This window comes from Tilletiaria anomala, assembly GCF_000711695.1.
Source record: "Tilletiaria anomala UBC 951 chromosome Unknown K437scaffold_32, whole genome shotgun sequence".
NCBI lineage: Eukaryota > Fungi > Basidiomycota > Exobasidiomycetes > Georgefischeriales > Tilletiariaceae > Tilletiaria > Tilletiaria anomala.
Window position 1 is genome coordinate 1,414 of NW_013546990.1, and position 21,610 is coordinate 23,023.

At 52.6% G+C, this 21,610-nt stretch overlaps 7 protein-coding genes across 7 annotated transcripts; 2 read left to right on the forward strand and 5 right to left on the reverse strand.

Annotated features, from left to right (window-relative positions):
- Positions 1-3,064: 3,064 nt before the first annotated feature.
- On the reverse strand, positions 3,065-5,181 carry K437DRAFT_223308 (S-adenosyl-L-methionine-dependent methyltransferase; the record flags this gene model as incomplete). Its single annotated transcript, XM_013388241.1, has 10 exons — positions 3,065-3,158; positions 3,219-3,291; positions 3,355-3,531; positions 3,599-3,617; positions 3,709-3,719; positions 3,793-3,821; positions 3,885-4,377; positions 4,448-4,723; positions 4,780-5,029; positions 5,146-5,181. 10 exons carry the CDS (start codon positions 5,179-5,181, stop codon positions 3,065-3,067), a joined length of 1,458 nt encoding a protein of 485 aa, XP_013243695.1.
- Positions 5,182-5,666: 485 nt separating this feature from the next.
- Positions 5,667-7,639, reverse strand: K437DRAFT_255976 (DUF500-domain-containing protein). The gene is made up of 10 exons (XM_013388242.1): positions 7,250-7,639; positions 7,104-7,153; positions 6,971-7,036; positions 6,857-6,885; positions 6,679-6,792; positions 6,415-6,604; positions 6,181-6,338; positions 6,042-6,108; positions 5,892-5,958; positions 5,667-5,828 (listed from the first exon to the last, which is right to left on the reverse strand). Exons 1-10 carry the CDS (start codon positions 7,372-7,374, stop codon positions 5,810-5,812), a joined length of 885 nt encoding a protein of 294 aa, XP_013243696.1. The 5' UTR covers positions 7,375-7,639; the 3' UTR covers positions 5,667-5,809.
- A 218-nt stretch (positions 7,640-7,857) lies between these two features.
- On the forward strand, positions 7,858-11,677 carry K437DRAFT_255979 (PGAP1-domain-containing protein). Its single transcript, XM_013388243.1, has 2 exons — positions 7,858-10,056; positions 10,134-11,677. The coding sequence occupies exons 1-2, from the start codon at positions 8,052-8,054 to the stop codon at positions 11,636-11,638; spliced, it is 3,510 nt and encodes a 1,169-aa protein (XP_013243697.1). The 5' UTR covers positions 7,858-8,051; the 3' UTR covers positions 11,639-11,677.
- K437DRAFT_102156 (zf-DHHC-domain-containing protein) lies at positions 11,518-13,411 on the reverse strand. The gene is made up of 3 exons (XM_013388244.1): positions 13,247-13,411; positions 11,936-13,167; positions 11,518-11,867 (listed from the first exon to the last, which is right to left on the reverse strand). Exons 1-3 carry the CDS (start codon positions 13,313-13,315, stop codon positions 11,654-11,656), a joined length of 1,515 nt encoding a protein of 504 aa, XP_013243698.1. The 5' UTR covers positions 13,316-13,411; the 3' UTR covers positions 11,518-11,653.
- Positions 13,412-13,757: 346 nt separating this feature from the next.
- Positions 13,758-15,009, forward strand: K437DRAFT_294161 (uncharacterized protein). The gene is made up of 2 exons (XM_013388245.1): positions 13,758-14,127; positions 14,213-15,009. Exons 1-2 carry the CDS (start codon positions 13,834-13,836, stop codon positions 14,894-14,896), a joined length of 978 nt encoding a protein of 325 aa, XP_013243699.1. The 5' UTR covers positions 13,758-13,833; the 3' UTR covers positions 14,897-15,009.
- Positions 15,010-15,426: 417 nt separating this feature from the next.
- Positions 15,427-16,191, reverse strand: K437DRAFT_102175 (uncharacterized protein). The gene has a single exon (XM_013388246.1). The coding sequence runs from the start codon at positions 16,100-16,102 to the stop codon at positions 15,584-15,586; it is 519 nt and encodes a 172-aa protein (XP_013243700.1). The 5' UTR covers positions 16,103-16,191; the 3' UTR covers positions 15,427-15,583.
- A 319-nt stretch (positions 16,192-16,510) lies between these two features.
- K437DRAFT_273765 (phospholipid-translocating P-type ATPase) lies at positions 16,511-21,492 on the reverse strand. Its single transcript, XM_013388247.1, has 7 exons — positions 20,396-21,492; positions 18,675-20,302; positions 17,791-18,600; positions 17,179-17,693; positions 17,019-17,102; positions 16,856-16,949; positions 16,511-16,772 (listed from the first exon to the last, which is right to left on the reverse strand). Exons 1-7 carry the CDS (start codon positions 21,267-21,269, stop codon positions 16,614-16,616), a joined length of 4,164 nt encoding a protein of 1,387 aa, XP_013243701.1. The 5' UTR covers positions 21,270-21,492; the 3' UTR covers positions 16,511-16,613.
- Between the last annotated feature and the right edge of the window lie 118 nt (positions 21,493-21,610).

Consider the following 21,610-nt stretch of genomic DNA (forward strand, 5'->3'; position numbering starts at 1 on the left):
TCAGTCATGGACTTGGTAGCCGTCTTGCATGCATGCGGGACAAGTTAGCAATGTCTTGGACTCGTACAGTTGAGCTGCGTTGCTCTCAAATTGGCGACCCGTAGGTGGTGGGTTGGCGGGCTGTTTGGCTCTTACCCCGCGCACAAGTAGGTGACCAGATGACTGTCATTTTCATATATCACTTTCGTTCTTGGCCTTGCAGGGAAGATCCAGCGCCACGAAGGACGGTGTGAAGCGCGTATTGCAATCAGTGGGAAGTGCGTAGCAAAGTTCTTTGTACGGCACATCAGGACGCAAAGGCCATTCGATATGCTCGTGGCGCTCAGCGGCAAGCGCCTCCCATTCTTACAGGGACCTTTTAAGACTGTAGCAGCTTAATGATCCCACGTCAATGTGAGGAGCTTGCTCTCGATAGAGTACCTACGAGTTCTCGCTTTCGCTGTGCACTTGCCCAGGGCCCAAGTATACATTTCGTCAGCGATTTCGAGTGAGCGGCAAGCAATCTCAATGATGTGCTTACTCTCTAGGCTTGTTAAAAGCATGCGTCGAACATAAACGCGCAGAAAGGCATCCAGCTGGATACTCGTGATAAGTTGGCCTTTCCGCACTTCGAAAGCCCAGGGAAGAGTGTGATGCTCAATAGCGATTCAATTGGGCTGAGTGACAATACCAGAGCGACTGTCATCCAGGCGAGTGTACATGGACCACCCCGTTTCACGATGTTAGATAAGTTTCATCAGGACCCTCTATTTGGCCTGCTCGACATTGAGAGGCGAGTCATTGGTTAGAAGTGAATAGCTGAGGCGTGGAACTGATAGAAACGTGAGCATTGAGGTTCAATTGGCATTCATTTTGCGAGTGCTGGACGTCTAAAGTCCTGCCAAATTGTCAATGCTCTCATCTCTAGCGGAGGCATCATCACGAGGTTTGAAGTATCTAGTCACAGTCGAAAGTCGAGTTTGTTGCGAAACCACCCACATATTTGCACATAGCTCGTCCAAGTGGAAAATGTGAAGAAAGGAACCCAAGTCCTTTTTGTATTCGGCAATTGAAACCACTTCTTACCAGGCTGTTGATGAGCGTGAGGAGCGAATGTTTCTCGATACGCTAAGCAAAACCATAGATAACGAGGCCCTTGGGGTCCTCAGACGTTTCAAACCACGTCGTTTCTTTGGCTTGGCTTAACGTCGGGGCAAATCTCCGGCAGAACCCTGGACCAATATGGTATTGACCATAGCCATTTTGGACTCGAGGTGAAGGTGGTGTACAAGGGGAAGACCATTGTCTGTGAAGGAATGAGCTCTATCATCAGTTTCTTTCGAGAAGCTACTATGTAGTACAGAATTGCACAAGATTAGAGCACCGTGTAAATACCGAAGCATTAATACCCAAGGGTAGCAGGAGTAGGTGAAACAATAAGAAGAAAATGCAAGAGGAGTCGCACGCGAGCAACGGAACCGAATTACCGCCTGACATTGCAAAAGGCCATCGGAGTCGCATGTGGCCATTTAATTCCTTCAATATACATAGTGCGCGACCCATAGAGAAGAGGTGAGGCCTGCAGTGCCGTTTATGCGCCACTTGGTCAATGTGTCTTTTTGTACTATGCACTTTACTCCTTCTACTCTTGCGTCTTAATATTTCAGTATTCATACAGTCCTTGAATCGCACACAAGAGCATATGTATTCTAGTGCGTATTAATGATTCAGTATTCATACATTACTTGAATCACACGCAAGGCTGCTCGACGGAACTGCCGCATTGAAGATTATCAGTCAAACGTCTTCAAATGTCCACCCCAAATCTAGGGTGCTTCGGGAGCTCAGCCCACTAACTCGAACACTAGCTCACAAAACCTTTGCGCTCCGTATCGTATGCACACTCATTCACTTGACAATAATTTCACCTGTATCGACGTTGCTTCCAAAATGCTCTTCATAGTGAATGAGTCATGAAATGCTGCCCGTCACACCAAGCACATCCTACTGTGACCACCGTACATGGTCCTCTTGCATAGTCAATATTGATATCCATTCTATCTGTTTTGGCTTCTAAACCTTTTGGAGGCTTCCGTGTTTGCAAGTTTAGACAACTTTGTGTGACTGTGAAGAGAGCTAAGATGTGAGATGAAGAGTCCGTCAAATATCTAAAGTACTTGCAACAGGTACTTTGTTTAGATATGTACACGTCTCGTTCCCATTAAGAAGCCAATGTTGAAGTATTGAAAGGCGAACAAATTTGGCAGGTGTTTACTTTCAGCTTATCCTGGGTAAGTGTGCACTACTACATTTCAAGAGGCTATTCCTTATCCATTAGAATACTAATAGACATGTTTTATTTGTGCCTAGGGTTGGTCCACGGTACTGGCGATCTGCACTCGCGGTGAAGGGTATGGATTTTACCTTCAAAGAGAGAGCCGGTTTCGCGGTTCTCTCAAAACACTTCCAAAACCTGGCGAAGTGGTCATCAAGGCAAAGTCTTATGAGTCCGTTAATTACAACTAAGTACTTGCGATCTCGCTTCAGGATATTCAACGAAGGACAAATATGGAAGACTGAAGAGAACTTTGTGCGGGCCAGGCCGTGTGATAAGATCCGCTCAAGTCGATTGTAGAACAGAACGCTTGTAAACACTTTCACGTCTGGAATAAGTGTATATCTCGTACATGGACGTCCCTGAAGTTTACCTTGTCTAGGCGAAGAGGATTGCATATCTACAGCGAACCAAAAGAAGCATGAACCTTCTCAAGCTGCAAATGGTAGCACACGCCACTTGCTGTGATTCCAGATGCGATGTGTCGTAGCGACGCGAAGCCCGCCGTGAGAGAAGCAGAGATAACGGGAACCATGCAAATCGGCAGGACGCTAGGGATTTACATTCGCAACTTGCAAATGCACGACACCCACAAGTGCAGGTGAATCTACAAGGCGGGCCTTCCTAGTTCCAGCTAAGATGACCTGAGGCCTCGCCACTTATCAGGTCAGGTAGGGTCGCGACGCTTTGCAAAGGGACAAGCAAATGGGATTTGATCGTCGTTGTCATAGCTCCCGAAGGCTTCCATCTCTAGTGGTAGACACTGGTGAAGGGCCGCTGGGGTTTGGGGTGAATGTTTCCATGCGACGCAACGCCTTCGATACGGTGCGTGGCATTCAAGTTCCTGGATATCAGAAATGGGACAGTGAGCGAGACATCGATAAGAAGCAACGTCACAACTCACTTGGTGCAGGTGATCTGGAAGACGCTGGAGCCACCTTCACGTGCGATGATTACAGAGCTAGCAAGGAAGAACACTGTAAGGGCGACAAAAATGGTCAGCATAGCGTAGTAAACACTTGGCACAAACTTAAACGCACGCCAGGTCCTGTACCAATGGTCGCCATACTTCGACTTGACGTTAGCTTCATTGCTCTTCCAGTTTTGAAGCCAGCGCTCAATGGTCGCAGAGTAGTGCACGCCGAGGACGTCGCACGAGCGGACCTCGAAGCCTGCAGCTTCGAGCTTGTTGATTACCCAACCAAGACTGCAGCTGGCTATGAAGTGCAAAAGAGGGATTGTCAGTCACATTGTATTGTGAGCAGCGGCATATGACAGACGCACCATCCGCTCCAGGGAAGACCTTTCGAGGCCAAAAAGGGATAATACAAGGTCAGTTAGACGAATACCTTAGTATGACTAGACACCTTTATTAGGTTTGCGGGAAGCCTTACATATTTGTTCACTGAAGTAAGACATTAGGAGTAAATGATCAGCTGTCTAGTTTAACCTAGGCAGGTTAGAGGACAATGACTTACTGAACAGACCCCAGATCAGATCCCAATATCTGCAAGCGTTGAAACGTCAATGGTCAAGCACGAGTAGCAGAGCCGCTCAATACCGCACTCACTGCCAGTTTGGACGGAGACCAGCAACTTGGAAGACGAATGTTCCGTCGTCATCCAAGAGATTGTAGACATCGCCTAGGAACTTGCTGTAGTGACGAATACCGACGTGCTCAGCCATTTCAAGAGAGACAATCTTGTTGTAGTGGCCAGGCTGGACAGGAATGTTTCTGTAATCAAGGCAAAGGATGCGCGCCTTGTCGGAACTGATGCCATTGTTCTTGATCCTGTCATTTCCAAAGGCCGTTTGGTTCTTGGCAAGTGTTACGCCTGTGACATCGCAGCCGAAGTTCTTTGCAGCGAAGGCTGTGAGCGTTCCCCAGCCACAGCCAATGTCCAAGACTCGGTCTGTGGGTTGAAGGGCGAGCTTCGAGCAGACAAGCGCCAGCTTGTTGTCCTGCAGTTCTTCAAGGGACTCGCGCTTGTTGGCATCGGAGATGACTCCAGAGGTGTAAATCATCTGGGGACCGAGGAACCAGCTGTAAAAGTCGTTGCCGCCTAGAAGAGATGAAGTACCTGATGTCAACAAGCTATGGCGTACGGCTCACCGCTGCTCAAAAATACGTACGGTCGTAATGGTCACGGACTTGCTCCTCGTCTTGTTTTGCGGTGTGCATCAAGACATCCGGAATGAGCTTGAAAATGACGTATTTGAAGAGCTCGAGAGTGAAACGCATTTCGGCCCAGTCCCATCGGTACTCCAGAACGTCGAGCATGTCACCTTTGATGTCGATCTTGCCTTCAAAGTATGCATCGTGGAAAACTTGCATAGGGATCTTCTTGCTGCCGAAGTACTGCTGCTTGAGCTTAGGGTCCTTGATGGTAATATAATCCTCGATGGGCCCTGCCAAAGAAAAAATTTCAGGGAGTTGAGTAGGTGATCACTGACACCAGACTCACTTCCAGGAAGCTCGACCTTATTGTTCTTGCGAGGTCCGTAGATACTCATAACGGTCCAGTAACCACAAGCGACAGGAACACCCGTGATAGCGGCCAGAATGAAATAAAGCCACCATGGCACCCAAGAAGGATTGATGAACGGAATGAGGCGCAGGAGAATAGCGGGCGTGACGAAGATGAGGAGTGCTAGGTGAAGGTTTGAGAATGTGCCGTTTCCCTCTGCCGGAAGCGGTGCGTTGGCAATAGCAGGCTACCCACACCATTTCAGAACGAGGAAAAGTTTTCCATCGTTCAGCCATCCGTCATTGATCCCAATCATGCACGGCGTCCGTGGATGGTTGCAGCTTGGCAAGAAGTGGAACTCACGTAAGAAGTCAGGCGGACCTTTCCACCTGGAGCCATTTTGGCGCCGACAGCGGCTCCATTGGGCTCGATCTCGCTCATGGCTACGACGTGCTCCGAACGATGCAGTGAGCAGGAGGTATCGTTTCCGCTGTGCAAGCTCGGTGTAGCAGGAGGGAGGAGCGAGCTTGATGTATTATATCACAAAGAGCGTGCGAAGATTCGCAATCACCACTCGTACAGGTATTAAGTAGTAAATGGCCTGAGGGGGGAGGGGCACAACTTTTTAGCGCGTCCACTCTCTTCACTCCCCTCTACTTGGTCTACATGAATCGTTTTCTTCCCGCGGCTCTAGTTCGCGCGTTCCGCAGCCATATCTCATCTCAATAATGCAAGTGTTGTTATTGGTCCTAAGAAAGTGTTCAAACGCCCCGTAGCTCTGGTACGAGCAACGTGAACCAGTTGGCATCACAAGAAACCATATGAATAAAAATCCATGGACGGATTCATTGCGCGTCTATCATGGATCATTCAAAAGGAAATCGGAAGAAGGCAACCTCCAAAGTCCGACCTCGTCGAGGCGTGGCTGCCCAACGACGTGTGCGGATTACTCGTAGGAGTATTACAAAGGCATGTGGAGCTGAAAGCAAGGAAACGGCTGAGAAATAAGGAATCATTTAGCCTGAGATTACGTTGTGTGGGCGCTTCTGTTAAGTTAACAGGCTTCAGTCTCAGTCGGCCACTATCTAGTTCTTGAAGTACCGGCTCACGCATCAAAGATGGGACGTTCTGAACCGTTGAGCGCGCTTGCACGTTGACTACCGCCGACAGTGTAGCCTGACCAAGAAGCAACAAGTTGTAACATTCAATGCACAGTCATTTCCACCGTCAAGTTCAGTTGATACGGATCTTGAAGTCACCTTCTGAAGAGGGGGCTCCCGGTACATATGCCTGCTGCGGTACGCCTGATTCATCGATTTGCTCGGCCTGCCCGCGATGCAGGTCCGTTCATATTCAGCATCGACCTTGGCGTTCTGGGACTCGGTATACACTGCTCACCGCTTCGATGACCTCGTACATAGCACTCGCTGCTTCTGGCGGAGGGACCTTACCAGCGAGCAAGTCCCTCGCCGGGATGGCTTGGCCGTAGAACTCGCGGTTCGCATCTTTTCTTTCCACAAGGACGACACCTTCGAGACTGATTCCAGCGAAGAGGCCTTTGAGATGAGTCGACAGGCGTGTCAGCTTATCAACCTTGCTGCGTGCCCGCTGAAGTGTCAGCTTAATTCTCACCTTTGCTCCTGCTATAGGAAAACATGGGAGCAGGATGCGCGACTGCTGCTTGCACCGCGCCACCCGTGCCGATTGGGCCAGCGGTAGCGGACAATGACCCTCCAAGTGTCAAGTTTCCTGCCATACCGAAAGAGCGGACAGCATCTTCGCTGTTCATAACAACGACGAAATCAGAAATGTCGGCGCCAATCTACGAGAATGTGAGAAATGGACAAGTAAGTCGCGATAGGGACTTAAAGACGATTGACAGGACCCTGGCCTCACTTGGAAGCCAAAACCCACGCCACCAGTGGCGATACACGATGGCGCTGACCATGTTCCGTCTGGCAGTCTTGCGGTAACGACTCCGCTGCCTGCTTTCCCGGACCAGATGAAACCCTGTAGCGTGCGGGGGGGGAGCTGGTCAATCGTCTGGTAACATGCAGCGATCAATTGCACTCACAGCTTTGATCACGCTGAACACAGCAAGCCCTAGAATGACATCGAGACATCACAGGTTAGCAATGTGTGTAGATTGATCTGCTGAACGAAATTTCCTCAGCCGTGTGACACGCACCTTTTGCCTGTTGCAACACCGCTTTGGGAATGGCGTTGAGGGCAGAGTCAGGGTGCTCCGGGTCGGCTGAAGACATAGCGTTTCGCTCGGATCAGCGGAAGGCCCAGGCTTCAATTAGAAGTAACAAGCTCACCGAGGAAGCTTTGGAGGATTTTGGATGCCTTGTCGCATTCCTTTGGAAGCCTGGTTGAAGCACAGTGGGTTGACTGACATTTAGCACATCGCGGGATGCAATGGTACCTCATGTTCGTGTTCTGAAATCGGCATCGCCCGACTCACGAGAATCCAGCTTGAGCCAATTTGGCCTGCTCACTCAGCTGACGCGAGGTTTGCTGCGCGAATGCAGTGGCCTGCACGCCAGCCTTATGCGCGGCGTCTTTGAATTTGTTGAGATAATTCGACATGACGCCGAGGTGTGTTCGTTTTCGCTCGCTGCAGTGCTTGACTTGGGTGCTCGAATGAGGGCTCCTTGGAAGGCGCTGTAGATCACTACAACTCGCTCCTGACCTTTGCACACCTTCGAGAAAGAGCAAGCAAAGCAGGAAACGGCAGCCGTGACTGTGAAGGCGTGGTCCTGTCTGCCAACATTTATCAATCCACAGACTTTCCTGGTGGTTTGGAGTTTTGCATAAGTGTGCACCCAGGTGGAGACTGGAGACAATGATCGATGAATTGATTGGGTGGACGAACGGACGCTGAGCGCCGCGAGACTGTCTCCCTGTCTCGCGCATCGTGTGCCATATACATATACTATATGCGCACGGCCCAACAGGACCCATTCACCATCAAATCGGTGCAACTGAACGCCGTGAATATGGGGCCAAATGATGCACCTGGTGAAGATCAGGAACTCGTAATATGTATATATAATACGCATCGCAATACGCATGCATTTTGCAAGTTGTTATCCGATGGAAAGCGCTTTTGCCTAGACGGAATTGCCCGATAGCATTCTTCTGGAAAGTGGGAAACCCAGTCCTCAGCGTTCGCTCTCCGCGAACCGCGCCCGCGCAGCGTCTCGGCGCGGCCGGCGCACGCCAAGCTCAAGCTGGGGAACAGCTCCCTGTACGCGACTGCAGACATGAGGCCAACACGAAGGAAAGACGGCCAAAGGCCAAGTGTCGGCTTGCTCTTGCAACAGTTCGAAAGGCCGCTATTCCACGTCGGTATTGTCACTGCGAGTATCGTTCTACTTTTGGTTACAGTGGTCAGCTACGCGCGCTTGCCCCAACGTCTCGGCCTGCGTCAAGAATGTCGCATGAGCTATATGTGGCCCACGTACGCCGACTACACAGATCGATTAGCATCACCGTCGGGCCTCTCTTCGAAGTATCGCCTGCTTCTGTATCGCGAAGGATATTTGGAGCCCAAACCGGATGCCTTTCCTCCTAACGGCAAGCCTGCCCTGTTCATCCCAGGCAACGCCGGGAGTTATGGCCAAATTCGAAGCGTTGCAAGCAGCTCCGCAAAGCAATATTGGGCGCACGACTATGGCCAACAGTCGGATCCATCCGAGGTTCAAATACGGCCAGAGTGGTTCGAGCGCCAAGGTGGCATCGATTGGTGGACAGTAGACTTCAATGAGGAATTCTCAGCTTTCCATGGTGCAACTTTGGCTGAACAGGCGACATTTGTCAACGAAGCTATCATCTTTCTACAGAACACTTATCATCTCTCCAACAACAGCGAGGTTCCAATTCTCGCTCATTCTATGGGCGGTATCGTCGCACGTCTTGCAATCAAAATCCCGAACTTCCATGCGGGAACGATCAGGACGATCGTCACTCTGTCAGCTCCACATGCGTACCCGCCTCTATCTTTTGATGCTGGCGTAATGTCAGTGTATTCCACGATCAACAAGAAACCTTCAGAGAAGACAAGAACAGGGGAGGAAGTCTTGCTTGTCAGCATCGCGGGCGGGAACCTGGACACTCAGGTGGCGTCTGAGTCGTCCTTGCTAGATCTAAGCGATGTCTGGCCCAGAGAAGCGCAGGTATCGGCACTGACCACATCGATCCCAGGTCTATGGTGTAGCGTTGATCACCTTGCCATCATGTGGTGCGATCAATTGCGCTCACTGATTGCACGTGGCTTCCTTTTGAGCGGTCTTCCAGCATATTCTGCTGGAACTGTACAGCAACGGCGAGCAACCTGGCAGCATGCATTGAGGCTTGAAGACCGGCTTGCTTTCACCGACCGAGATGCCACTCCAGCTGCAATCAAAGCTGTGCATCACGACGGTGCTTCAACGTCAACGATAACTCGGACCATCGATCTCTCCGACGCTATGTCTGCTGGCATTGATTTGCTCACGAATGCCCATGCAGCCCCTGCTATACGACTCTGTCAGCCGTCAGATACCCCCTGCACAGAGCTATCAGACGGCACGTGGACTCTCTTCCCACCCTCGCCACATCCACCGACAGAACGCTTCCCCAGTGCCGATGGGTCGTACGAGAAAACTGGTCTGCTCCATGTCCGCGTTCTCCCCGAGACAATACGATCGCACAATGCCTCTAGACTAGAGATCGATCTGCCACTAGACCCTCCTGCATGGCTTCTCCATGGAATCGTTTCTTTGCCGGTGACAGTAGCAGGAAAGCCTGGCCTGCTTTCGACACTTGCAGTTCCCGCACCCAAGACCGCAGAGGTGCAAACCAACTCGTTATCCTCTCAAGACGTGATCCTCCCCGACTTCAAATCCAGCATCATATCCTATCGACTCAGATTTGTCGTGAATGCATGCCAGGCGGGCGGCACCTTCGACTCTCTGGTCCGCATACAAAGTCTCGCAGCAAGGGATCAAGTCTGGGTGCCATCCATGTCGAGTCAGCAGAAGCGCATAACCATCAATTTAATCGGGCGATCGCCATGGATCCCCTCGCCTAGCCAAGTCTCCACCGGCTGGCATATCTCGACTTGGAGCGAACCTCATTGTCCGCAGCCATGGAAGGCAATCGAAGTACAGATCGACTGGGTGGCATCTCTCGCCCAACTGGTAATACGCTATCGCTCGTCCATATTTGTAGTTCCATTTGTCAGTCTGGCGTTCGCTTACTTGGCCGGGGACCATTTTTCACCTTCCGGTAAGCTACTTAGCCGTGAGTACCCCCAATCCAATTTATTCCTGAGCTGACACTGTACAACGCTTATATGTCCTCAGACGCTTTGCTTGCATCTGCATTACGTGCAATTTTGCCATCTGCTTTCTTCACGGCAGCTTCGCTGATCGTGATTGAAGCCTTTAAGCGGTTCTCCGGTCGAAACATGCCGGACAACCTGGGGGCTTCCCTTGATGGTCTAACAACATTTGAAGCATTCTCAGTTATCATCTGGATTGCATCGATCGGGTCAGCATTTGCCTTCTTGGGATCGCTGACTGCCTTGACTCTACGCCGAGTTCTGGCATTGTGCTTGCGGCCGCATGCAAGCAAATATGGCTTGAAACAGCCAAAAAAAGGAACTTTGACGCGAGCGCTCGACATTAACCATGTCCTGCCTTCCATCATTGTTTTGTTTCTCGTTTTCACCATTCTCCCGCATCAGGCCGTCCTCTTGGCTCTTTTCCTGGTTCATCTTTGGACAGCTGCACTGGCTGAGGCAAGGGTACGGCAGCCCGGTAACCAGGCTTCAGCAACGATCCGTCACTGGCGACAATCGCATTTACTTTTGATGGCCTTGTTCTGGTGCCTGCCAATTAAGGCTCCTGTGCTCTTCGTCTGGGTGCGCAATATGCTCAACGGATGGATTGTCTTTCATGGGCTTGAGGGGAGCCCTTCAATCAGCACAGACGATCACGATCCTTTGGGCATGTTACCTCTGCTATGGTTGGTCCAGCTCTTGGCTAGCATGCACCCTCTCCTACCCCCTATGCAAGGCTCTTTTGCGCGCCGTGGCTTGGTGATTTCCCTACTAGCTGCGAGCTTCTTAGCTACACTATTGGGCCTTGCGAGACCCCTCGTGCTCTACAACAACGTCGTTTTTGCCGCCCAGGCCGCCCTTGGCCTGCAGGCCGTCTTTTGGGTACGGACCGAGCCACAAATCAACGACGAACGTGATAGTTTGGACCTAGCGCCGCTGCTTAGTGACCACGTCGTGAGCGTTGAAGATGGACAGCATGGTCCGACGACCACATTCGCAACGTCATCAATACCTCAACAGTTGCTACGACACTTGGGAGAGCAACGCGGTGACCAAGACGACGCCATCTCCAAGCATCTTGATGTTGTTGACGAGTATCTCGGCCGAAGAGCGCTGGCAAGCAAATACCTGGCTTCAGGGTTCCTCGACCTTAGTAAGGCGAAAAGTCAAGGAGGGTTGTTTGGCTCAAGAATCGGAAATGACGGGTGGGACGGTCGTCTCAGAGCGCAAACAATTTGCCAGATTCACTGCAATGGTGCACTGCTGTTGAGGGAGGTAGACGATGACCGGGATAACCTAGAGGAAGATGAAACTTCTGACGGTGACCACAGCGAGCATGCGAGGAAACGTCCGCCAAAGGTTCGACCCAGTCCTTTGTACCAGTTTGGCGGGTTGCCATCACCAGCGCTGCGTCGCGCCCAACACGCATTTCAAGATGCGCTGGAGGCCTTTTTGGGACCCGAAGGCGTTGTCAATGCGGCCCAAAAGTTGTACCAGGCAGATGAGATACTTCAGCGACCACTGTAAGAATGTATTGAACCTTCATTCATGCCTTCCTCCATCGTTTAATTGATCATCGGGAGCGAAGAGTGCAAAGCCTTCTGTAGACTGTGCTTCAATATCTCTTGGGTCCCTGTCCTGCATCGGCGGCCTGCCATGCGAGTCCGAGCCGCCAGGGCCCCGAACATCGGCAGTAATCCTCTGTAGGTTCTCTAATTTTTCCGCATCGACAGTATAGCTGAAGCCATCGGATTCCCTGGAGCCAAGAAAGCGTTTCCGTCAGTCGAGAGCCCACTTGTACCAAAATCTAGCGGATGCACTCACGGTTCTCCCAGCGGTATCCACCAAAGCAGTGGCCGGCGGCCCATGATTTGCTTCCAATTTTCGGAAGGACCAATATCGTACACATTCACTTTTCCTGCTTGTTTCAAAGCCCGCCGCTCCTCTTTCGTCAGGACTTCGTCGCTCTTCCAGCCCGGCAACTGCTCATCCTGCCACTCCCTCGTCAAGGAGGGACGGTTTACCTGACCCCTGTCCGTGCTACGTCGGACAAGGTTTCGCAGTCTATTCTCTAGGCGAGGCCGGCTGGATGTGATTGTGTCGCTTGCATGTATTCGGATTCTTCCGGAACCTTCCATGCTCTCGATAGTGGTGCGGTTCTTGCAGATCAGATATGCGTGGTAGGCCGTGAAAGGGATGACAGCGACGCCGAAGATGAAGCCGATGAACAACACCGCAGCCCAGACGATCGGGGAAGTCTCGAATCCATCCAGCTCAATGTTGACAAATTGGACGAGTGCACGCGCCATCTCTTGAAAGGCGTACACACACAATAACGACGTGTAGAAGAGAAAGAGGAAGAATGCTTTGTGGTTGCGAAGCCCAACGCAGGATGATGCCAGCCAGGGGCAGTGGTGGTCCATTCGGAGTACACAGATGCCACATGTGCTGCAATGGTGTGCACGATCGGGTTTTGGCCCATTGCATTTTGCACACCATCTTGCATCACCCGAAGACTTGACCATCAGGCCTGAGGCTTTTACGCGTCCATGAGCAAGTACTGAGCTGCCACTGACGAGGTCGTCAAGCTGCTGGCGACCGGTTCGTGCGGGTAGCTGCGGCTGCCCTGGTAAGAGTCTGGATATCCCTACCGGCCCAGAGTTGGGTAGGAGAGGAGCGGACACATCGCGGTCGTCGCAACCATCGGGCTCTTCCCATGCCTTGACTTGGACATGGTCGACAGGCTCGGAGCCTGCTGCTGCTTCAGGCCGATTTCTACTAGCGTTGGGGGCCATGTTTGTATTCTGTCCTGATACTGCTAGCCCTTCCACATCGCGGCGTTCAAAGCTCGACCCAGCGTGTCGCTGGCTGCCCAGCGGGGTTCCTGGATTTTTGAAGACCGCAGCAAGGAACGACCAAAATGTCATGCCTGACAGGCCCTGCGTGATGATGAGTTCCAAGAGCCCTTTGAGCCACGCGCCCACGTGCACCATGTTATAAGAGATGGCTAGCGAGAACGTCATTGTTCCCCATGTAAAGAGGATGAGGGCGCAGACCTTAATGTAGAAAGTTGGGGGGGGGAGTTCAGCTGTCGAAAGCTATTATTCGCTTGCAATTCCCAAAGACACTGCTTACAATCGAGAAAGGAAGCCACTTGACAACTCCCCACCCGATGCGGGCTGCTGTGCTTTGATTGCGAGGCATCTTGATTGATTAGAGCGACCGCGCAAGCGTGCCGGATGGGATATGTGTGAACTGGTGAAGAACGAGGGAGGAGGGCGATGAAGCGCCTAGGCGCTTAGAGGTCAACGCCTCTACACGAAGGACCTCATGAGTCTTCCAAGGTTGGACGCTGCACTGCTCTGCCGTTCAGATGCGATGCGTCGCTTGACATGACCTAGCAAGAAGTGCGCCTGATCGCCGACATTGCCCTGACTTTGAGTGTATACAGTGTGTAGCCTGTTCGACTCGCCAGCTTGGATGCGATCGAGTCCGCATCGCTGGTGGCGTGTGATGCTGGGCGGCTTCCGCCTCCCGGGAACCGAGTTCCATGTTTGCGTCCAGATTCTGACATGCGCCCTCTCATATTGGCTCATTTTCACCAATTCTCATTACCAGTCGAAATGGCTTCACCGTCTTCAAATGATATCATCACCCTTTCTTGGGCTGTGCATATTTGGCGTTCAGTGTGACCCTGTTTAGCATTGTGTGTAGCCGATAGAATGGCACTACGGCAAGCGAAGCGACGGAAGATCGCTTTCGAAGGGGAGATTGCTTCTGATGCCGAGACCTCCGCCCTTGCGTTGACCTCAGCGTCGGCTGTAAAGTCTTCGCGATCCAACTTCAGCCCGACAGACTACCTTATACAACATGGCTGGCAAGGGGCAGGGGTGCCGCTCGATGGAAAAAATGGAAAAGGACTCAAGAAGCCACTTGCCTTACCCCAAAAACGGGATGTCAAGGGCCTTGGCAAGAATCGGGATAGAGCAGTGGAATGGTGGGATTGCCTCTTCGAAGTGCGTGTCCTATGCATCGAACCGACGCCGTAAAATGGAAATGAAGGGCATTTTTGCTGAACGAGTTTGTTTATTTTCTTTTCAGGCAAGTGCCAAGACATTGGCTATCGGCCCTACAACTACACCATCGACAGCCCCTTCCAGTGGCATTGCAACGGCTACAATCATCTCTTCAGAAAAGAGCTTATCGCTGCATGCGACAGCCAAGCGCGAAGTTGCTCGACGCCAGCTTATGAGTGGCTTTATTAGAGGAGAAGTCATTGGCGGCTCAGATATTTCAAAAAAGGGCAAGGAAGCGTCGAGTGAGCCAAAGGGCTCAGCATCAATGGCGTTTGAGGTTGTACCGCGCAGCGGTGCGACCGACAAACAGTCCTCATCTGCAAAGGCTGCGAAGAAAGCCGCAAGAGAGCAGCGAAAGGCAGAAAAGGCAGCAAGGAAGTTGGCGCGAGAAGAGAAGCGGCAGCGAAAAGAGTCACGAAGACTTCGGAAGGCCGCAAAGCACGAGGCAGCAGCTGCAACTGTAGCAGATCCCACTACTCTGTGTGGCGTCGATGGCGAAGCACTACCACATTCGCCAACGATATCTCCAACCAACGGCTTCCCAGATTCAGAGAGTTTGAAGGATAAGAAAAAAAAGAACAAGAAACGCGTTGCAAAGGGCGATGGACCTGAAGGCAGTCCTGCCGATGTTGGAAGACGCTCCCTCCTGCCAGATAGTACGCCAAGGAGCAAGAAGACCCGACGAAAGACGGGAGAGGGCCAGGACTGAGGCGAACAATGGAATTGCATGTTGCGCGATGGCTCTTCAACTTAACGCATGTGTATACGGTAGCAGTCGAACAAAGTTAGCACACTGATGTCGCAATCCATTCTCTATCTCATGGACACGGTTGGTTATTGGTTTGCTTGCTTTGCTGCCCTTGCAATGTCGCTGCGGCGTGCCGAGTGCTGAAGAAATGCAAAGTTTGGATTCGCTTCGGCCCACTCCACGACCGTTTCTTCATGTGCCATGTATCGTAGATGGTGTTTTTTTCGGCTGCCTCTGGCCTGTCACGGCAATCATTGTGCATAATCCTAGGCTGGTGTAACAGTCAAAGTACCAATCCCGTTGAAGGAAGCTTGTATAAGTGTATCCACGCTTAACTACAGTCTACTCGAAGCCACCTGAACATCTCGCCCCGCTTTCGGCGCTTCATTTGCAGGTGATGGCGCACTGGCTCGTGGAAGTGTGTCAGCAGTACGGCCAAGTGTGTATGAGCATGTCACATTAACGTAAGCTCGTCAGAGCACCCGCCTGTCGGAGGAATGGAGTACTTGGGTAGATAAAAGTACTGAACTATATGACTAGTTCAACGAAGCGAGTGCGACGACGACGCGTCCATCGTCAAGCTCATGTGTCAAGCTGAGGCATTCAGCGCCAAGGCGAGATGCTGGCGGAGCGCTGAAATTGATCGAATCAAGGCAATGGCACTCTTCCTTCAGACATCATAGGACCAAAATCATTTTGACGTCCCTGTTTGTTTTTAGAGCCGTGCGGAACTCTCGGCACATGGCGAAAGCTGCACCACATGCGGATTGTGGAGACCCTGCAAAAAAAGGGGGGACAAGAATGGCACCAAGCCTGACGCCGCCACAACCGAAACAGAAGAGACACACTCTGGCTAAGTACACCAGTGTCGTGAGGCTGCTTCGCTTCATTTTGAATGCGTTTCTCGAGACACATGTTGACTTCACAGATCGATCGCCCGCTTTCTCGGCCGGCGTATAGCGGACTCTCAGACGAGAGAAGCGACCCGCAGATATCCATTATCTGCTGTGTTGTGTGCATCTGCACCTCTGGGGATTGTGGCCTATTGTGAGCAACCCACTGTCGCAACATTTCAAGAGCTCGGTTGGAGCCACAATGCCACGATCGCGTCAAGGAGAGCCACCAATCCGCCTTATCGGCGCGTAAAGTAGCAAACACCTCGCACATGAGCGACAGGGTGCAGGGTACAATCAATCTCTTTCCCTGCAATCAATGCTACTTGAATCAGATGCCATTGGGTGGGATGGACTGAAACATGACCCACGATTCAATATAAGACCTCTTCCATCAGCACTCTTGCTGGTTGCGAATGCCTTCCACCAACGGCACCCTGAAGATGTCCATGTCAGCAGCACAGCCATAGTTCACTTTCACGGTACATACATGACGGACATCTCTGTCCCGTGGCTGCATTCAATTTGCGGCTGGATTTGGGCAGCTTTGGTGCATGTTCGGACTGCCGCCTACGCAGAGAACGCACATCCGACGGCTCACACCAGCGTAACTTGCTGCTCCTGGTGTGCGCAAGACATCCTGATTCTCCGCTTTGTACTCGTATCGCAAAAAATATGCTTAATTGGTCTAAGTAGATCAGTGTAAGAGGCACGCTATGATACAGAAGGCCGCAATGGCGGTTTTGCATGAGGTAGTCCATCACATCTTTTATCGAACATGCTCATTACAGCCCGGAAGGCCGTTGCACAGTCGTGTCGTACCGCCGGATGAGCTTCGCTTGTTCTCCCTCGCCCTCTGTCTGACTGAACGCGAATCCTCTTGTTCGCCGCATGCGCTGCACAGCGCGAACTTTGCGGATTGCCTTTTGGAATTGATCCATGCGCTGCAAGCGAGAATCCAGAAGGAGAAATGTAAGAAATCTGTAGATAGTGTATTCGACTTTGACAGCACAGGCAGAGGGCTCACTGGTCGGTAGTCTTGCAGGTTGTGTTTCTGCACTTCTTGAATAATGTGGTATGATTTAGGCTGGTATGTGCGTTGCCAATATTTCCAGCAGAAGCTGCCATGTCAAGGGAAGGCATATGAGCGACAGCGCGTCTTCGATCATCATGGCTGGCCAGACACTTACTCTCGGAGCAGGCAAACGACCGGGACCAGGATCAAACAGAACCAGAAGAGCGAAAACCCATACAGGCGAGGTACGATGCCTTGACTGTAAGTGAAAGTGCCGAGTGACAATTAATATCGACGTGTAGAGTGCGGAGCTGCGCTTCTGGCACTGTACTCACTATTCGAGAGAGAGATGAATACGAGGAATGAGAGGGGCGATGATGGCGTAAAGGATGAGGAATACGAGGGTGAAGACAAAGGATCCAGGGATAGCCGCGACGGTGTACTTGGTCCACAGATCCGAGACAAGAGCAGCCTTGCCGAGGACGGTGACGAGTACGCTGCAAAAAAGGGTTGTCCCCCAGATCCACTGATAGCTGTTATAGCCGCCAGCCAACTGTGGGCTACCCCAAAAGGCGGTTGTGACGAAGATATAACACAGCAACGAGTGGTAGAAGGCGTTGAGCGTCCAGCCTGCGAATCGCCGCTTGCTGAAGAAGGTTTGTCGATAGAGTTGCGGATATCGATCGAGCATCCTGGCGCTTAGATATTGATCAAAGATGCCGATCACAAGTGGCGGCAGAACAGTGAATATCACATTGTAGAAGGACAGCGTCCACCCCTCGAACGGGACTTGGCCGGAGAAGCTCGACTGGAAGCTGAACCAGAATTGGGTCATGTACAGCACAATGTTCTGTTTCACAAACGCCGCACACGCACGCACCCAGCGATGCATCCGAGAAGCAGTCAGGCACCATCTCCAATACACACGTCACTTTTCCACTGCTTACCTTGTAGAAGGAGTACAGGATCATCTTGCTGAGGCGAGTATAGCTCCAAGTGCCATGCACGAGCAGTAGCTTACGCAGGTACCTGAACTGACTGATCGCCACGTCGGCTGAGCGCGCAGCTTGCAAACCTTCGACGCCGCTGATACCGACGCCAACATGCGCGGCTTGGATCATGCTCACGTCGTTGGCACCGTCGCCGATCGCGAGCAAGATGGAACGCTGGTGCTTCTTGACGAGCTTGACAACGAGCGCTTTCTGCAGCGGCGAAACGCGGCAGCAGACAACGGCCTTACACATGATGGCGAGCTCGAGGAACATCTTCGACAGGTCCTTCTCTAGCGCAAATTCCAGGCTCTTGCCATCGATGATCAACGCGAGCTCCTCGAATTCACCAGCGCTGCGCTGGCTCTTGACAGCGTGCAGGCGCTTGCTCAAGAAGTCGGCCGTGTCATGCGCATTGTCCTCATTGACAATGACGAGCGTCATCGACTCGGAGATCAGCTTGCACGACAAGCCAATGTTGATGGCTGTCTCTTGCCTGTCACCGGTCAACACCCAGATCTTGATGCCAGCATTTTGCAACGTGTGGATCGTCTCGGGCACGCCCTCTTGCAGCTTGTCCTCGATCGCAGTGGCACCGAGGAGGTACAAGTTCTGCTCGATCACCTCGGCCACTTGGTCTAATGCCTCTCCCCGACCCTGGATTTGCGCAGCGGCTTGGTCGTACATGCGCGACCATTGACGATACTCTTGCTCCGAAATCTCTCGCATTGCAACACAGAGAGTCCGTAGGCCCTCCGTCGCGTAGTCCTAAGGAAATGGGGTACATGCAATGTATGCCAACGTCAGCGTCGCTGAAGGGACGTAAGCGGTAGCAAACTCACCTCCAAATGGACGACAGTCGAGTCGGTGAAAGACTGCTTCTCCGAGAGCCTGGAGATAATAACCGTATCCGCGCCTTTGCAGTAGAGCTTGATTTTCCCATCGGGGCCTCGCACGACAGTAGACATGCGTTTGCGCGTGCTGTTGAACTCGCACACATTGAGGACCTCGTACTCCAGCTCCCTCCCTCGCACATTGACAAAGACCGAGCGGGGCTTCCGCGTGACGAACTGGTAGCCCATGCACTCTGCGCCGGCGACGAGCGCCGCCTCGTCCGGACTGGATGCCTGGAAGACGACCTTGTTGCCCTTGCGTTCGGGAATAACGGTGTGGCAGACGGCGAGTAGGGTGAGAAATTCGTCGATGATGCCACTGCTGCCATCATCCGGCAAGGTGCCGTCCATGATCGCCTTGAGCTCGTGCCACGTGCGCTGCCCGCCTATTTCGCGGCCGTCCGGGCCGACTTCGCCAGTGCCTTGCTTGCTCTCATCGATGACGTCCGTGTACGAGACACCGCCGATGCTGGCCTGTTTAAACTCCATCTCGTTGCGCGTCAACGTGCCGGTCTTGTCGCTGAAAATGTAGTCGATCTGCCCCAGCTCCTCGACTAGGCTTGACGTGCGACAGAGCGCAGGCGTGTCGGTTGGTGCGTAGTACATGTCGAGGTCTGAGTTGATCAGCATAGCCTGCTGGTACTTGATGATCTCCATCATGACAATCAGTGAGATTGGGATGAGGTTGTTGTACGCAATGACAAATGTCAGAGTATCCTCGATGAAAACGCGGCCCTTGGACTTGCTGTCGTTTTGCAGCAAGAGGTACTGCATCTCGTTGGCGAATGCCGTGTTGCGCACGATCGCGCCGATGGCCGATGCGAGCGAAAGCGCAAGGAGGAGGCAGAACAGGAGCAGGATAAGCGTGTTGACGTCCTTCTCGACGGCCGTGCGCTTGACCGGGGTGGCGGTGGCGTTGCGCATCAGCTTGGTCTCGTGCCCGGTGAAGACGACCAAGCCGTAGACCCAAGGAGTATTTCGCAGCTGCGCACCTCGCAGCAGCAGCTGCTCTGGGCTCAGCGGGACCTTGCGCATCGGCGTACCACTGAAGCCGGGAGTGGAGCTGAGCTGAATGTTTAGCGTCGCATCGAACGTGTAAAGGCTGTTATTCGGCTGTTCGGACGTCAAGTTGCCACGCAACGCCGCCGCGGAGGAAGGCGTGGTGAGACGGCTTGTATCCGGGGAGGCCTGCTTGATCTTGAGATTGGTCTCTCCATCCAGATTTGCCGTCTCGACATAGCACAGGCCTTCAGGTTCGGAGCTGCTCAACAGGACCATATCGGCTGGGAAGAACTCGTTGCTCTCGACACGCACAATGTCTCCCACTTGAATGTGTTGCCATTTGCGCAAGTCGAACCCACCTGTCCCGGGTTCGAGCACTTGCGCCAGACGCGAATTCAGCTCGGCATCCGAGTTGTGTCGTTTCATGTCCTCTTTCATCTCCTTAAAAGCGGTTGCGAGCAAGACGAGGGCCAACGGAATGATGGTCGTATACCGATTCGTAGGCGATACGCCGGGGATCTGCTGGATGCAGGCGGTGAAGAGGAAGAACACGTTGGCGTACTTGGAGAATTGTTCTAGGGTCGATTACCAGGAAAGCAAATGGGAACATCAGCGAGATGCGAGCACACACAAGCTTTGCAAGTGCGACCTCTGAGATGGGAACTCACCAATCAGAAACTTGGGAAGAAAGGTGATGATGTTGTACTTGCTCGTGCTGACATAGTTGTCGCTAAACTTCAGCAGATCGTTCGCCGTCTGGTCATTAACCTGAATGACACGTTCCCCTTCTTTGACCTTCAAGTTGGATTGCCTACCCATGGCCCTGTTAAAATCCTCTTGTATCGCGCGCAAGCTCCTGCTCACTCCGTCGAACCTGGAGGAAGCCTTGGTTTTGCGTGCTCGCAATGCGGCAATCCCCTCTTGCTCCTTCTTGCTGCGGCGTTCGACTCCTGTGCCGCTGTCCCTCCCTAGTCCAGGCGCAGCACCGCTTCCACGAGCTCCACCAGACGAGTTGCGCCCGTAGGGCAGGGATTTGTGGTTGTACTCTTCCGACGGGGTGAGTTCATCATCTGCCTCGATGGCCTTGAAGTTGCCGGTCGTAGACGCCTCGTACGCGTCACCAAAGGGCCCTCGGTCATCGTACGGCGCATCTGCGTAGTTGGAAGAGGACATTCCCCCACCAGAAAAAGGTAACCCGCTGTCGATGCTGCCGAGCATTCCGGCGCCTCCACTTTGATAAGGCGGCGTGGCGGCATGCAGCGTCGATGATTTCCCTCGACTGGAAGAAGACACTGCACCGCCATCTGGCACTCCGCCAAAGGACATGTCGTCGCCGCCACCAATGAGATCGATGTCGTCGGCGTCTAGCAGGACATGGCTTTGTGGTGGCCCAGTCCCACCCGATTGGTCAGCTGTGGCAGGGTAGGAGTAGTCCTGAGGGCCGTTGAAGCTCGCAAATGGATCCTGCAAAGCAACTGCCGCTCGCGAAGATTGCGCTGTTCCAGCGGTGGGCCGCGAGAGGATGTCGGCAAATGGATCCATGGAGGTCTGTCGGAAGTTTCGCGTATGTGAAAAGTGCCAAAGGTGGCAGTCTAATCACTTGATTGTTGCAGGCGTCCGCCTCGGCGCATCCACATCGGGACGAGCAGAGCCACACCTCGTTTGAGCTGCCAAATTCGAAGCCGTGCCCGAGGTGTCGAGGGTGCAGAGGGCCGTCTTGCAGCTTGGAGCATCGATCCTTCCTAGCACGATGATGCTGTGAGAGATGCGTATTGTGCAATAGAGGATGCTTGTTTGAGGGATGAGTTCACGCTCTTGACTGTTGAGAGTCAAACGAAACTGCGCTCCAGCGTCTGCAGTCCAGGGCCGTGAGGGGCGCAACC